This window comes from Haliaeetus albicilla, chromosome Z, assembly GCF_947461875.1.
Source record: "Haliaeetus albicilla chromosome Z, bHalAlb1.1, whole genome shotgun sequence".
NCBI lineage: Eukaryota > Metazoa > Chordata > Aves > Accipitriformes > Accipitridae > Haliaeetus > Haliaeetus albicilla.
Window position 1 is genome coordinate 23277977 of NC_091516.1, and position 17986 is coordinate 23295962.

The 17986-nt window shown below is 40.0% G+C and overlaps 1 protein-coding gene across 7 annotated transcripts in view; it reads right to left on the minus strand.

The window, feature by feature from the left end:
* Nucleotides 1-5616: 5616 nt before the first annotated feature.
* Nucleotides 5617-17986, minus strand: part of BNC2 (basonuclin zinc finger protein 2) — a 342418-nt gene continuing 330048 nt past the window's right edge. For 5 of the 7 annotated variants that reach the window (XM_069776358.1, XM_069776359.1, XM_069776360.1 and 2 more), the window contains one exon: nucleotides 5617-16573. In XM_069776358.1, the coding sequence (XP_069632459.1) occupies nucleotides 15913-16573 (661 nt within the window). In that variant the 3' untranslated portion in view covers nucleotides 5617-15912. The remainder of the gene's footprint in view (nucleotides 16574-17986) is intronic. The other 2 variants (XM_069776363.1, XR_011323263.1) reach the window with 2 other exon arrangements.

The window sequence follows — 17986 nt, forward strand, 5'->3', positions numbered from 1 at the left end:
ACTTTAGGGTCTTAGACATTGCTGAAAAAGAAAAGAAAAAAGTGATTGCAAAGCTTTTTCTAGACTGTGGCCAGCTTAAGGAAAACAAAGTTTTTAGGATAGAATTTAGTGGATTTGTAGAGAAACTTGAAACAAGGTACACCTCTTGTCCTGAATTCTTGTAAGCCAATATGCAGTGTATATATATATAAATATATATACACCATAATGAAATTCTCCAGGTCCAATTTACATTTCATTCATGTAGCATTTATCACTGGAATCAGTGGACACTGACTGCTGCAGTATGTCAAGCGTCTGACCTTTGTTATTCTGATCTTAATTACAAGACCAGGTCTAGGATATAGAGTCCAGTTTCCTACCAGCTCCCAGGCATGTCAAACTCTGATTAGAGCCTTCCTTCACCAGGCTGGGTTCAACACACCCAGACCAAAATGGAGCTCAGTGAGTGTAAAGTTATGTGAACAGACACCAGAGGCCATGGGAACAGGATGGAAAATTTTACACAGCAACTGTAATGTTTTACATCTTGTAAAATAACCCAGGAGCTAGGAAATAATTTTTTAAAATTCTAATTTCAAACTTTGTCTTTTCTCAAGTCATAGAAGATATTCCAGGCAACCTACCTATTTGGTAAGTCCCTGCCCCTTTCCCAAATCAGTGAGAAAGGTACATCATTATCATTCATCCCCAGTGAGTGGATGGGAATATCTGTCTGAAGTATATTCCAGTGCAAGACATGTCCTGTGAAGCACTTAGGACAAGACTTCTAGAGGAGTACAGTCTTTGTGTAAGTTCTTTGCCTTAGATATTTTACACAATTTTGATGCTGCCGAATTCTTTATTTTGAAATGAACACACATACAAAAGGAAAAGGAAAATTGGAATTGTAGGACACAAAAATGTGAAATTATGAGAGTGCTTTGAATTTTTAATATCACTTAAATCTGAAAGACTGAAGCTCTCTAAAAACTTGTAAGTGGCATAATAATTTCAAATCACTTCATACTACACATGCCCAGAGCTCTGATAACCTCCACACTCAACTGCTTGTAAGTTTTTTTCTTCACACATTCCAATAATATGAAGCCACTCTCTGCAATGTAGAGTGTGTGATTCATAATTATTGTAGCACTTCAGATTTCTCTGAGTCCTGGCACATGGGAAGGAATTCAAACTCTGTTACAGGGGATCAAAATATATTGGACCAATTAAATCAAATGCTCTAACCAAGAAACCTTAAATTGATCTTAAAATGTATGATTAAAAAAGACAAAGATAAGAAGGAAGGACAGCTGCATAAAAATATCATCTTGGAAAGAAAGAAAAAGGGTACTTTTACTGACCCAAGAAAGGGGTGGTAAGAAGCAGAAATTACCATCAGGTATGGTAAAAGAATAGATATTTCTTGAAGACATGGGAAAATGAGTTGGCAAGATGAATGCATTTACTGTGTACTGTGGTACAGATGGGAATACCAAAGGGTCTTGAACTTATGCTCATAACAGTCTGCTTACTTAGTTAAACACCACTGGGTATAGATGAAATAAGATGGAAAGGAAGTCCAACCCCTGCTTTTGCAGATAACCATATTTTAAATCTCCTCATAGACTGATTTTGTCTCTATCATCTAGCTAGTTCTCATTTTGGCCTCTTCTGCTGATATCAGAGTGCTGATCCAGAATGTCTCTGCTCCAGCACTTAAACTTGTTTCTCCTTTCCAGCATAAAATTATATATAGCTATTTGTTCTTGTTAGTATACATAGCTCTTCTTTTTCTGTGGTGTTTACACCCTGCTCCATTGTCGTATATTTATGCAGCACAATCGTGACTCCCTTTCAGCTCTCATTTGCTTGGCTATGGAAACCAAGCTCTTTTAAGCTACCATCATAAAAGTGCCTATTTCCTTCTCTGCAAGCACAGGCAGCCTTTCTTTGAATTTGCCTTTCTCATCCATGGGCAACTGAACTATATGCAGTGCTCTAAATGAAGGCTGGATTGGGTTTAGGGAAGTAGCGCTGGCTGTCCAGACTCTCATGGAAATGGCTCATCTAATAAATCCTGGAATCATATTTGATCTTGAAAGCCTCTGCACTTCATCAGAAAGTATCTTCATGTTGTTGCTTGGTCTCACTTTATTTACCAAGTGAAAGAGGATTTTGCTATTTACTTTAATCTTGCAAAGTCTGAGTCAGCTTGACCTCTGGCAAGTCTGACATTGTTCCTAACACTTCTAAAACATGCATTTTGGGGTGGCCAATTTTGCTCTTCCTTGTAAATTCCTTTTAGGCTTTTTTCATGCTACTAGCATCTCTTTTGACATCACCTTTCACACTGGTAGGTGATATTTTCCCTCAGTACTGCTACAGTGTTTAGGAATGGAGCTAAAAACAGGGCTCTGGATCCCACATCAGCAGCACACTGCTCTGGAGAACTTGCCATGAGAAAGCAATCCCAAGCAGTGCAGGGAACTCCAAAACAGACATTTGATGACTGCCATGTGGCAAAATGTTCAGAAAGCTTCAAGCTTCTCAGCACGCCAGCGTTTGGGACTAGCACTCCGCTGGGATGCATTACCAGTTCAATGGCATTACCTCCACAGGGTATTTTGCTAAACTCTGTGTTGGTCGTTGGGGGAAATACTTCACCTTGGAAGGAGCTATCATAGGATCAGCAGTGTATTGCTGGGAGAATTGAAGTCTACCTGAAACATTGGAGCAACAGAGAGACTCTAACAGGATTTTTTTTTTTTTTTGGCTAGTGGCTGGAAGTTGCCACCTGAAAGCAGGGCTGTGCTGGGCGTGGGCATCCTATGGAGACCACAGCGTACATGCAGCACACAGCTACCTTGACACTGCTTCAACAGACAGGATTGTAAGCAGCAATGCTTATTTGGTCTGACTGTCATTTTGTATTCTTCTTTACAGAGAGGTTTCAGCTAAAGGTCACAGGAGAGCCACCGTATATTTTTTCTTCGAACAAAATCAATTGAAGGACCTAGAACAGAGTAAGTTATGTTGCAGGGCTGCACTTGCATGTATTCCCATTGGAGACCTATCAATGTGAACTAGCACTGTTGGGAAATCTCTCCAGCTACCCTAGTTAATCAATATCTGTTCATTACACTGTCTCTGATGAATATGGGTAAGGATTGGGTAAGCAGGAGTCAGGTGACTTAAAAATAACTGCACCTCACATAAGATCAATAGAGGGTGGGTTTTTTTCCAGTATTACTTCAGGCAAACTAATGTAGTTTTTATCCCCCTCCCTTCTTACCACCCCTTGCTTATTGTTGGTATATCAACATCACTGTAGGAGTGGCTTTATTAAATTAGTAGCACTTAATCTACTGTCATACTGTCAACTTGCAGGGAGTGAATAAGCAGACAGCAAGTTTTCAAGTGGCCCAGTGCACTTCGACTGGCTCTCACCCAGGCAGTTAGCTTAGAGCTGTGCCAAAAGCAGTCTTTCTGGGTGCCTGCTAATATCTCTGCACTGCGTATGAAAACCTTATGCTAGAAAAAAAATGTTTTAGGGGAATTCATGCCAATTATAGATGTGTTATGACAGATGAAAAGATTATAATTGTGCTTGGCTTCCATGCAGAACTACATTAACACATCTATGACATTTAATAACATGGGAGGATAACCACATGCCCCAACAGAGGTTGACTTTCCCCAAAGTTGCTTAACTTTTTTTTTTTTCCCTTCCTCCCTCTTTTTCCCACCCACTGAAATTAAGAGCTGCATGTGCTTGCAGCATTTGGGGGTGAAAAAGGAAAAGTAAGAGAAAAAGAAAAGGAAGGGGAAAAAAAGACAAAAAAAGAAAGGAAAAGGGAGAGAAAAATATGGAAGGTGAGAAAGGAGGAGTATGGAAATGGGAAGGGAGAGGAAAAGGAAGGGATGGGGAGGGAAAGGGCGGCATGTAAATTAATGACATGAAGCTAACAACTGCAAATCAGTAACAGATTAAAGGTATACAGCTCCTTATTGGGCTGTTTATGTCAGACTGATGAAAAACAGGCAAATTGAAAAACACTCTCTCAAGCCTTTAGTTAGTGGACCTGTGGCAGACATCTTGTATCTATATGGCTCATGGCTCTCAGCACATAGACTAAATTAAATCTGGGAAGAAGCTCGTTTGGAAGGTGAAGTCCTGTTTTTAGAGCTAAATGTTTTGCAGAAAACTGGCTTTTGGTCATGCTGGGAGGGCTGTGAAGGATAGGCCTGGTGACAGCTTAGGAAAGCACTAAATCCGTCAGAATATGTATTATCCACCAACCAACCAACCGCTTTTCTCAGAGTTCACAGTCCTTAGTGAATGCTAGTTAATTGGCCCTCACATTCCTTTCCTTCCTCACCCCCAAACTCAGCTGGTGAGTCCAGTTGCCTCCATTTTGCTGATAAGTAAATATGAGGCAACCAAAAAGACTTACTGACGCTTGCCAAATGCTTGAGCAGGCTGTTTCCAGTCCGGCTAATCTGTTAGAGAAGGGCATATTTGCAAGCAGGTATCCATTCCCATTGAGCTAAACAGGACTGTACATGCGCTTCAAGTTCAGCACATACCCACACAGTTTGAGGCATCACAGCCCCAGTGCTCAGCACCTTGCAGTACGTAACATGCTGAGTTGTCTTCTGTTTTTCTTTTGTAGAATGAATTAATATGAATGATATTCCAACACATTGACTCAGATATGCTTGTAACGTGGCCTTCTTGTCCCTGTGATCAGTGCCATCCACAAAAATGTCCTATTATGAGACAACCCTTCATCTGTTTGTTTTCTTTATTAATAAGAAGTGCAGTATGTAGAAAATGACTAACACCATAAGAGCTCAGGCTGAACCAAAAGCATTTACCCCAGAAGAATCTTGCTCACGTTATGCCAGCTACTACAGCTGTCCCTTAGAAGCAAAACAAGATTTCATAACAACAGAAAGTATTCTGCCCTGCAAATGGGACTTCTAAACATGTCCCCACACCACACACTCTTTATCAGTATGGAGCACAAAGCCAATCACAAGAATTCAAAGGTGAATCCTCTGGTGATAAATGCTTACGGCCCAGTCCTAGATTACCAGGCAAAGGTCAGTGGGGACACACATTTGGCCAATGCCCTCACCATTTCAAAGCATGAAGTTCTTACTCAAACACTGAGATTAATGAGCTGTGTGCCACTGCTTTGAAAAGAAAAAGGAGGACTGACCTGTGCTAGGACACTAAGTTAGAATTTGGCAAGACCTTTCACTTCAATTTATTAATCTGTCAGACATACCTAAGTGTGAGCAATGTCCATCTTAAGAGGTTTTTGCAGACACTTAAGTGACTAACTTAGTGAGACTGTAGGACTCTGGACACCAAACTAATCATGACATTTCTGAGGAAATGTGTGCAAGCCAGGGAAAAAAAATTATACGTCCTCCCCAAAATTTTTACCTATTCAATTTCTGGCAAATATGCAAACCTCTTAAACGTAGTATGCAGCTCTCAAACTACAAGAGGCCTTGTGCAAGCTTTGCAGGGAAGCATCTTTCCATGACCATATGCCTTTCAATGGAAAGGTGTATTGTTTGAATCAGTAAAAAATGAAGAAGGGTAAAGACAAACAGAAAGATCAGTGACTGATAAATCTTTAATATAAAAATTGTACAAGAATTTTGATACAAATTACAAGAGGTATTTGGACAAAGTATGAGTAAAACTCCATTTATATCCCCAAAACCTTATGCATTTTATGCAAAAGACATACTGTAGGACAGTTACAGTACAGAAAATACAAGAAAAGAAATGTCAAATTAAAAACAGGACTTTTAATTCCCTCAGACTACTAATGGAAAAAACTTGTTTAGAGTACATACAGTATTTATGAAGCTACCAATGTCACGATTATTAGATCAACATGATGCATTTTTTCATATCCCCTTGTACAGCTATATTCCATAGTGCATGCTTTGGTTCTGCAGGCAGGACAGCAGAGCATTCACGTTTTGCTCACATTGAGAACAAACAGTGAAAAGAAAAAGCCTCATCTATTCCAAACGGAGAACCTTTGTAAAAATGTCCATCAGGCCCCGACTCCACATTTTCCTGTGCCTGGGGGGGGTACCCCAGCAACATGTCTCGACAAAGTCCACTGGAACAAGCCTAGCTTTGTGAGCCAGCAGCGAGCCCGCCGTTCTCCGCACAGCAGCCCCCTTGCTGCGGCCGGTGCGTCGCAGGCTGTGAGAGCCCTCCCATGCCCACCGAGAAAGGGTTTTCCAGGCTTTTTGCTTCTGTGACTGAACCCGCTGCCAGGCCCCTACAGACCCCCAAATACATGAAGGTTCAAGTCCAGTTTATCTCAGCTTACATCTCCGCATGAACCCCCAGTCAGGCTCCCGTATTTCCAGTTCAGGAGAACTGAAACACAGCAGACGGCTACACAGGAAATCGCCATGTTGCTCGGCCCAAGTGACCTTCTCAGTCAAAGCTGTTAAACAACAACTGTGCCAGTGAGCAAGAGCCTTCAGTGAAACAAAGAAACTCCAAACCCCTTTGGCTGCAGGGGTAAGCCCCCTGCAATGACATATTCGTAGGTACAAACAGGTTGCAGTGACCTGCTTTGCGGTAAGTAAAAGTGTGTGGACCTTCGGCCAGGGCAAATTTTGAATGTGTTCAGATCAGCTTATTTGCACACCTGTCGCACATACATTGCACTGGAACACAGATCACCTTTTTTTATAGACTGGAGGAGAGGCAGGAGGCATGAACTGAGAACACAAATGCCGCCCATTCAGAAACAGCCACGTTATGGGAAAGGAGCCCCATATGACATAGGAACCAAAGTTTGCACAAGAAAAAGCAGCATGCTGAATTTCATATTTATAAATAGCTAAATGAGACACACACACACAACAGTGGCCATTTTATTCATCTTGTCACTTTACAAACGGTGACCATTTTCACAGATGGAATGCATAAAACTTTCCAAAATGGAGAACATCAGGAGGCTGTATTACTTTTCTGAGAGAATTTTAATTAAAGACTCTCTTGGAATGAAAGGAGAAGGGGTGGGGACAGCTGAAGAAAATGGGAAGATTAAGACCATGATTGAAGATTGTACAAGGGTTTGTTAAAAAAAAAAAAAAAATCCAAATGTAACAGTATGGTTGAAAAATAATGAAGAAATCAGCCTTAGTTTGTACAGCTTAAGTGACCCTGTTTACTCCATAGGTCATCGGGTAGACTAAGAACACCCCTAGAATCACAATTTGTGCAGCTACCGTACTGTTTCACAGCATTGATGGAGGGGACACATTCTGCCCCATCAGCACAGGAAGTGGGGGTGGGTGGGGAGGTGGAATGTGTGTTGAAGTCTTGAGCTGGATGTGGTCATTGCGTAACGCTTCCCCACTCAGGCACACACACGCGTGTGCACGAGTGCCACTGGTCCCCCAGAGCTGCTGTTCACAGCCTCTTGCATTTCATGACAGAAGTGGACAGGTTGTGATTAACTATTGATGAGTTTGCCATCTTAACTGTGCATTATCCTCTGATCATTCTCAACCTTTTGTTTGACAACGGATGCCTTATAAAATCTTTATGCATCACTTAGCTAGTCTCGCTCTCTCTTATCTAGAAGTGTAATTGCCCTGGATGCTTTTCTCAATATTCCTAAAATATTTTCTCCAAAATTTTGAAGGGAGCAGCGTATGAAATCTGTAGAACATCTGAATAAACCTCTCTACACATTAGACATTTGCTCACTCATGCTTCTCATGCTCTTAAGCGCATAAGAGGAAATATACCTATAGGTAAGTGTGATGAAAGTTATGTAATTTTGCCCATTTGTAATCTTAATTTTAAGGCTCTTTGTTCTAAGTGCTGTGTCTGTTTCTCCTTCTCTCTTTGTCTGTCTGACACACACTCACGCATGTGTGCAGGCACACGCGCGCGCACACACACACACACACACACACACAGGGGACCCAAATGCTTTCTTTGATCAGAAAGTCCTCAGTCTCCACAAACAGCCTCAGAAATGATACACAAAGAAAGGCTGTTAGGCCTGCCCAAACTCATCAGCGCAGGTCACCTAATCCGGCTGCTCCCACCTCTGTCAGTGCCCTGTGCACATGGAGTTGACAGGGGAGCAGAATCAGGGCTCAGCCTTTACACTTCTGACACAAACAGGCCTCAGGAAGTTGTCTGCTGGTTTCACCCTTATAGCTTCTGATGCACTTGGAAGGAAAAGGAGGGAAAAGATCAGTGACCTTTGACTGGTAAAAGGCCTCAGCATATTTATAGTGGGTAGCATCACCTCTGTTGCAGCAAACATCAAATTACCACATAGTGCTGGAGACAGTATTAGCATCCGGAACCAGCAAAGAGGAGCTGCAGCCCACTAATGCCATGAATCGATCCAAGGATACGAAAAACAATGAACCCCAGAATGGTTGTGTTTAGGTCTCCCAGTCTTGGGCTTTGCCTGAAACCTGTCTTTGTCTTTTTCGGTGCTACACTGGCCACCAGCACCATTCAACCCACAGTGTCCAGCACCCACAGGCGCACACAGGATCTGGTGTTACGATCTTGGCAGAGGAACGCTGCTGACCCTGCAACGAACGCACGCTTCAGCTGCTCCTGTGCCCACTTGAATTTTCAACTGCTGTTCAGCAGCCAGTCAGCATACAATAAAAAGGAAGGGGAGTGGCTGAAGCCAGGTATGCTGGCCTTCATGCACTTAGAACACCTTAAAACATAGTATGTGCTCCCAACCTACTTCACCATCAAACTCTCTCTTGATGGCCTCATCTGAGAAGTGCTTGTGGAGCCTGTATTTTGGCAGTGTTATTGTAAATGAAGGGATAAATCAGAAATAATTCCTCCTTGTCTGAGGGCAGCAGACTGTGTCTCAGATACGTTTCCCTAACACTTTACAGAGGTTCACACTGACCTCAGCAGGAGATGTTCCTATCATGGCAGAAACGATATCTGAATTGGCATTCACCATAGAAACCTGAGAGGATGGCACTGCTCTGAAATTTGCCAAGGGATGGGCTAAACCAGAAAAAGAAAACTCTGCATATTCTGTTTGCCACTGAACCTACGCAGCAAGACCTGTAGCAAATTCACATGACTATTTCTAGCAGGCACAGTATGGCTTATGCCAATACAAAGCAATTAGTTGCTACATAAGCAGACAAAAGTGCCGTCACAGACAGTATTTCTCAGCTGACCTTTTGTTAAGAAGCCATCTTGTTACTGTCTGCCTGATAGCTCGATAGAGCAGCCAGTGGCAGCCTTGGGCTTCCCAAAGACAAATCGAAGTGCTCCAGATGGGACTTCCCTTCACTCACTGCAGATGTGTGTGTGCATGCGTGTGTGTGTGTGTGTGTGTGTGTGTCAAGGAACGGGGAGGGAAAGCCTCGTTCTTATACTCAATTTCCCCTTCACAGGGGATAAACAGGCAATTACGCATCCTTTTATATTTGATGGCCAAGTGCTGAACTTGAAAGCACACTATTAGTTTGTGTCCCTTCAGGGCCAGTGCAATAAGTAGCCAGGAGAGCTGGGGCTAAGGAAGAGAGGGTGTTGTCTGCTGTTAGTGTGACAGTCTTGTCAGCAGCATTCACATTACTGGAAGGTAATAAAGTGACAAGTAAGTTATTAGAAAGATATGAGGTGAAATTGAACTGAAGCTTCTTTCTGCTCAGCTCAGGTTTTTTTTCCTGCTTTGTAATGGGCCACTATTTGTTACAAACCAAGCCTTGTCTTGAGATCTTATATAAAAAAAGAAATATTTATTCTTTGCAGGAAAGGTCACATGAATTTACAACATCACACTTTAAAGGAGAGGAATGGGAAAATAGTTTTATGACAACTACAGCTGCTATTAAAAAAAATACAGTGTCATCATAATGAACAATAATACTGGCAAAAGTCAGAGGACTTGTCAAAAACATGTCCGTTTTTTAACCCTTTGGTGGTCCAGAACTGTTTTCCTTTCAGTGCCAGTGCCAAACATAACAGCAACAGCATCAGGATATACATGATCAATATCTTGATCAAAAAATCAAAGCTGTCATTCAATATCATGACTTGACCAGAGAAAACAAGCCACATAAGACAGGTTAATTACAGACTCGAGATAATATTACTTATGTAAAAAAGTTGCTGCATCACTCTGTTACAGGCCATTTTAAAGGCAGTGATAATGCTGCTTGGCAAGAAGAGACAGAAACCATGGGACTGGAACAGACATGTACTTGGGCAAACATGTGGGTGAAAGGTTCAGTCCCTCATATGATGTTGCTCTGTTCATAAAGTAAAAATGGGTATGGAGAAGAGTTCCTTTTATGTCCCTACAGGAGGAGGAAAAAAGCCCAACTCATCATGTGGCGACAGCACGATATACTGATGCATATCTAGCAAAGTAGCACTACAGTCACTGTTTTGTTGAGTTACTATAGCAGCAAAGTAGTGACATAAGAAAAAAAAAACCACAAACAAACTAAGAAGGAACTGACATATACCAGCTGCCATGATATGTCTGCCACTCACCTTTTCCCCACAGAGAACTCCTGCTGCCTCCTTGCCCTTAGTACAGACACTTTTGCTTCTCTTTTGAAATAAAAAAGAGTAATTCTGTTAACACAACCCAAAGAGAAAAATGACAAAAACATTCTGGGGACAGAAGAAGGAGTAATACTTCTCTTCACATAACTGGCACAATAAAATTTAGAGGAGCATGTGTGCACTCCTGGATCAAACACTTTCCCTCCCTTATTCCTTCCCCTACCACCAATGATGCTGTGAAAATGTCCTGCAGAATTGGAGTACAAATACATTTCTGAAAAGATGTTCTGTTTTCTGATGGCAGCTGACATTGCTCACAACCTTGTGAAAAATGGGTCCAAACGAAACACTTCTTTGACTTTAAAACATCATATGCATTGAAGGAGAAATTTTTGGAACTAAATCTCTCGTCTTGTAAATGGTTCCTAACTTTGGAACAGATCAGACCTTGAATCATTATGTTTCTGAGCTTTCCAGATACCCACACAGCTCTTTGTCTTGTTGCTTAGGCACATGCCAACCTCACATAATTAGCTATGCTAGATCCTTAACTGTGTTAATTGAGAAGACTAAAACTCGGGGAAAACTCAAGTGGATCCCTGCAGCCCCACTTCCTATTAGCTGTACTGGACCATATCAATGGAGGTGCTGACCTCCCTTGGCAGCTACTTTACTGTTTAGAACCTGACCCTACTCTTTTTCCTGAACAGTTCCTTTTTTGGGGATGGAATGGGAAATGCATAGATGAAGGAAAACTTATAAAATTCTGGAACAGGCAGAGAAAGTACCTTTTCATTTCCACAATGGAATGAAGTGAGGGAAGGAGGGAGGGAGGGAGGGAAGGAGGAAGGAAGGAAGGAAGGAAGGAAAGGAATGCACTGAAGTTTACTCATGGCAAATATGGTGCACAATTTCTGCTGTGTAAAATAGCTACAGATCCATAGAAAACATACAAATTTTGTGAGCTCAGTCATGAAAAGCCTTTGAGAGACCTTTAAGAGCAGTGTGTATGTGCTAATAGGCTTCTTAATCTATACCTTCCATGTTTTGTCAAATTGAGTTGTGACTGAGTGACAGAGTGCTTATACTTTGTATGCACAACTCCAGTGTCACCATGGTGCCAGCTGCAGTTTGAGAGGCAAAGTTAAAATCTCAGCCATAAAAAAATGTCCCTGTTTGAGATACAGCTCAGAAAAATTGACTAAATATTGTAAGGTGTGCAAAAATATTTATGACTTAAATTAGCTCTTTACTAACACCAGCTAATTAGTCCTCAGAGGAGCACCCTTATGGGGAAGATCATATTAGTGTTAGCCATATTTTAACAGATTGAAACACAAATGGATACGTAAGTGATATGATCTGTCCAAGACTAACCAGTGAGAAGGGGCCACCAGTGGTATTAAAACTTCTGGTTTGCATTCTTGTGCTTTGACTATCCTGTTTTCCTTCCAAATTGTTTCATACAGGTTTTCAAAAGATATCTAGTTATTAACCAGTATCACATGCTTTCCTGACCCCTCCCCTCCAAAACAAAGAAAAATGCTTAACAACCTCCAGACAAGTAGTTCTGTTTCTAAAGGAGGTTCAGTACAAAGAGTTATTTCCTAAAAGTAGACAAAGCCTTTTTGATATTTACAGAAAAATACAACTACCTTGAAGAAAGAAAACAGTGAAACAATGTGGAAAGAGTGACCACAATAACTATAAGAAGCAAACAAGAAGGAACAAACTCCATGTAAAATGAAGAGTCTCCTCCTCAAAGTTGGTCTAATTCTTGTAAAAAGGTTTAGACTGACAGGTTTGGAAACTGAAGGGATAGCCACAGGTTTGTGATGGCATAAATAACTGCACAACACTTATCTTGTCATCACACCATTAGAGCCATGCCCTGTGCTGGACACATGAGGTGTTTGGTCATTATGCCTACTGCAGTTTGGGTCGCTGCTGAGCACCCAGAGATGCTACTTTCTGTCAGTAAAACAAAACTTCTACCACACAACATTTTTAAGGATTTTTCAGATAACTTTAGATGATACAAATTCCACCACAGGAACAATTCTGATAAATACAGATTGTCATAGAGATGCGTGGTAAGTAGGAAGGAGGGAAATGCCATTCAATTCAACATAAGTGTATGTGCCCTTCTAAAACAAAGACTGTTCTGAGATTAGTATCACTAGCACTGAAGAAACCACTTGATTCGCCTAGAAATAACAGTGAGTAATATTCTGTCCACAAGACGGAGATAGTGTCTCCTACACGGCTTAAATAAAATCTGAATGAAGTTTAGGATGCCATAGAAGTAGGATCGCAGAGCTTCTAAAAGTTTTTGGAGGTTTGTGCCTGCTTCTTTACTTTTAGAATGTCCTGTTTCATTTTGTGTAATAAACAGATTTTTTTCTACGTAATTTTTCTGCTGAATTTATCTACTGCTGATGTTTAAGTTTCCAAACAAGTTGACCAAAACCATTTGACCTCTAACAGAAACTGAGTGAAATGAGAATGCAGAACAGTGATGCATTCAGTGAGGAATTATTTATATCCCTCAAATGTGTTTTTCATTAAAAATGGTATTTATTTATACCATACATACTACAAAACAGTGGGGTTTTCTTACTGTAGATATCATTCAATTTTTGTTGTTTTGTTTTTTAGACTTTCCATCTTGCTTGTTCCTAATAGCTTGGGAGGAGGGACGGGAGTGCAGTACAGATAACACTATAAAGGTCCATGTGTTTCAGAAGAATGCACCTTTACTGTTGTAATTTCCCTTTCTCACAAACACACTGAGCTTGTACAACATAAAACAAAGCGAAGCAGATCTCTCCACTCAATTTAACAAGGCAAAGTAGTTGAGACTTTGAGGAAAAATAAAAAAGATGAAAGAAAAAAAGTCAGTGAAACTGCTTAGCTTTTTGCTATAAAGTTTCTTTTTGTTAAACCAGAAGGTAAATTTTCCTTACAGTTTATATGGGATACACAAATGTTTTCAGGGCTTCATCAGTGTACAGAATCAAAAAATGATCAGAGGCTTGTAACCCATAGGAACCTAGTGAGAACTCATTTAGAAAGATTTTTCTTTTATTTTCTACAACTGGAAATACTGATTTATTAGCTATTGATTCCTACTTTTGGAAACAAGAATACTGAAATGCATGAAGAGTACTAAAAAAGAGGAAATCCATATTAAGAGTTTCCTCTAGAACATGTAACAGGAGTTAAGTACTCAAGTGGACATAAAGGTAAGAATAATCACAATGCACAGCAAATCAAAACAATGACAAGCTGAAACAATGGAGCATTTCTAACTCTTGGCTAAGAATAATAATGTTCTGGGTCAGTAAATAGAGAAAAGGAACACATTCTCACTGAAGGAATATTTTCTTGTATGCTGAAATATCCCTTGGGTTTTCAATTGTTTGTTTGTTTGTTTTTGCTTTTGTTATTGTTTTTGTAAAGAAAAGAGTCTACAACACACACCCTAATGGTTTTGGCTGTAGACTGAACTTAAGTAAATACCATCACTCAGTCAGTATGTTGTGGTAAGTCAGGCTGCCAGTGTGGTTTACCAGCTCAAGCAACATGTGTAAACACCGGAAACAAAAAAGATTCATAGGACAGCCTCTCTTTCTCTCTGCATTTCTCAACTGCTTGCTCCTTCTCCCTCTCCTGTTCATGCTTGCTCTCTTGCTTGCTCTCTTTCTTGGACTTTCATTATTTTCTGACAAACCGTATTGGTGAAACACAAAACATTAACACAACTAGAGATCCTTTTTTTCTGGCCTCTAATTTTATCCAAAGGGAAAGTTACCCAATAAAAAGTCCAGCATATGTTTTCAGAGCTTCTAAGTGCTTCTGCCATTAATTTCTTTTGATTGCTTCTATAAAACATGCCTTAATCATACTACAGCACTTTCCATTGCAAAAAAGACAACTTTACAGAACAACATAGTTAACATTATTTCCCTGTTCTTTTTTTTTTTTTTTTAAAACACCACAAAAAATCCAGGCCATAGTAAGAAGCACACAAAATTATATTCATCTTTGTTCTGTGACAAGTAGTATCAGCATTTATATCCCCAAATATTATGCATGTTTGACAAAAAAAAAAGTTTCCACTGATTCATATGACACGATTCTGTTTTTTTTTCTTTTATGTAATGTAGTATATAAGGAATAAGGATGCACTATTGTTTCTAGTAATAACTGGCACTTGAAAAAAGCACCAAGAATTCTGTATTTCACTGTACCCCTCTTCCCTCCCCAGTACTTTTTTCTGGAGTCCAAAAACTACAACTGTGGTTATGGTGAATAACTACATTTTCTTTTTTCAAAACGTGTGCAAAGTTGGCACTTTTGTATTAACACTAAACACTAATACTCTTTGTTTGGCATTCATGCCCTCATACTGACCAGACCACTTTTATCTAAGTGTATTTTTTTAAAGACACTTACTGAAAATATGGCAATAGTTTAAGAAAAAAAAGCATGGATATTATTACACATCCCCTTGTAGTGTACGAAAAAGTGCATGACTGGATTTATGTAATAGTACAAGACAAAAAAACTGTATCAGATCAGGTACTGTAAAGCATGCCAGCACCTCTGTATTACTTATATCTAGCAGGTAGTTAAAACAAGACCGTGGTTCTTTTAAAAATGTGCATTAAAGCTAACATAAATGAGTAGAACTAGCCAGCAAACTATTTTTCCTGCTTATCTAACAGCTGAATGTAACTGTAAAAATTAAGCAAAAAAATAAGAGTTAAACCACCATCAATACAATTGTTTTACATCATAGGCCTGTCAAGGCTCAATATATATATACAAGTGTTAACAGCCATGCTTAGTAGAACGTTATCCCCAATGCTTAGAAGACACAAAGACAACTAAGTAGATCGGTTTTTTTTCTTTTTGTTTGTTTGCATTTTTTTTTTGTTGTTTTTTGTTCTTTTTTTTTCAGGCAAAAGTCATGGGTAGAACAAATTGTCTCTTTGGAGATGACCAAGAACATTCTAACAGAACTAGGGACAACTGCAAGTTTTCTGTGGGTTTGTTTTTTTGTTTTAGTTTGCTTTTTTTATGAAGGGTCTCTCCCCCCAAATTAAAGATCCCACCTTTTTGTTTCTATCCCAAAAAAAAGGAAAAAAAAAACCACCCAACAACCAACAAAGGGGAAAAAGCACCTGGTGTTTCTTTCATTAAAAAAGAAAAGAAAAAGATTATATATATATGTATTTTTTTTTTTTTATATATATATATATATATATAAAGGGAGACTGTATATGGCAGTTCAGATGTGGTGGGCCCTCTCTGAGAGCTGGCATTATGCTGTGTCCATCCTTGAACTAATCTACTGAAGTGAAAGGAATGTTTTTATGCAGATTGGGGTTCTGACTGTGCCGGTTTCGGCTACGGACAGAGGAGAACATCATGTTGCACCCAGGGACTTTGCATTTGTGCATTTCTCGCAAGTGCACTGTTTTATAGTGCACTCTGAGGGTTCCCTTGTTGCTGTACATTTTGTGGCAAATGTTACACATTATCCCACCGTTGCTCACCGAAACACTGTTGAACATGAGGGATCCTGGGACATCGGTGCCCATACCTACAGCTAAGGCAGGGGCATCTGCCTTGTGGGCAGATTCCCCGCTGTCACTTGCCCCATCGACGTCGTCCAGGAGAATGCCCTCATCGCTTCCTGCATCAGATTCTCTTGAGGAATGGATACTGCTGCTGGACTGGATGCTGGAGGTGGTGCTCAGGTCTAGGACCATATAGTCTTCTGACATGCCCCTGCCGTACCCATTCATATGGGAATCCTCAGTACCAGCAGGTGAGGAGGTGTCTTCCCTTATGTCGAGCCCCATCTGATGCTGAGCGCCATATATCTTCACCAAAAATTCATCGCGGAGGTCCTTACTAAGAGAAGGCTGTGAGGTGTCCAGGCCCATGTCATCCAGTTCTTTGGTCAACAGTTTACGGTGCAGGTTTATGTTAGCACTGTGTCTGGGAAAGGAAGAGGGAAGGGAGAAAAGGAAAAATGTACAGTATTTTTGATTAAACATACAGTCATCAAGCACCAAATCCAAATTCTGATTTATCAATAATTTATCATAAAAATAACCCCTATCCATGTTTCTTGGAAAATTCAGTCTTGTTATAAGTGAACAAATTGCAACATAAAACCAAAACAAAACAAGCAAATTAACCACCCCCATATTGTTTTTCTTTTCAGCTGCTGCTCCTCAACATTAGTCCCCAGCAGCAGCTATAGCCCTTTTATTTGACATTTACAAACTAATAAATTGCACTAGCAGAAAATGCAAAATGCTCTTCTTGGTTCCTGAATCCCTGCTGCCCTTGCCTTGCTTCAAGAGAAAATATTATTAATATATGGAATATCTATGTGTATTTGTGTCTATGTCTATCTCTAGATCCATATCCTTATAAATTTATACATACATACATATAAATATAGTTTTTATATATATATATGTACTCACATAACTGTGTAAGTGTAATATAGGAGAAAAAAATAACGGCAACTGAATGATACATAGTCAGAGGTCCTGATTCTGATAATTTAATTCTGGTATAAAAGGATTCAGAATCAGGCCAAATCAAGATGGAGATGACTTGAAGGGTTTAGGAGAACGAGTCTCTGAAATCTACATGTAAGTTTCTGAAAATCTTAGCCAAAGTCACTGGTTCCATCCTTCTGGGAGGGCACTTCTGCTCCTCCCTGTACTCTTCCCAGTACTGTGTCTGATGCATTGCTGACTGACCCAAGCAGTGTAATTTCCAGTAAAAAAAAAGCTTGCTAATGGCAATGAGAATTTTGCCCCAAATCAATCAAAACACTTAAGCATGGGCTTTGGTTTAGGTATGTGCTGAAGTCACTGTGGGTGCTCAAGAGACACTGGAAAAGCTGTCACTGACGTCAGTGGTCTTTGGACCAGATCCCAAGAGCTGCAAGTTAAAATATTCTCAAGTGTTTTACAGGATCTGGGCCTTTGTTCTCAAGAAAGCAAGCTCTACATTTGCAACCAGTGTAAGCCTTTGTGTTAGTAACTGTGTAAAACAGCCTATTATTTTAAATACTATATTCTACTCTCCACTTTTGACATTGGCTTTATTCACCCATTGCAGTAGAACCTCACTGATTTGCAGTAGTGTCAGGAAACCCTCTTTGAAAAACTGCATTTTCTGAATTAACAATGGAACTGACAAACATAACAGACATCAGAGACCTCTGACCACAGAACATGCTTGTTTTGTTGAAGTGCTTAATAATAAGAAATCAGTATAAAGTTTTCAGTATTAGAAAACTTTAGGGTTCAGTATTCAGAATGTGCACCATTGCTGAGGAAACAACAAATATTTATTCAGTTTCTTTGGAGGGTGACTGGATTTTCAAGT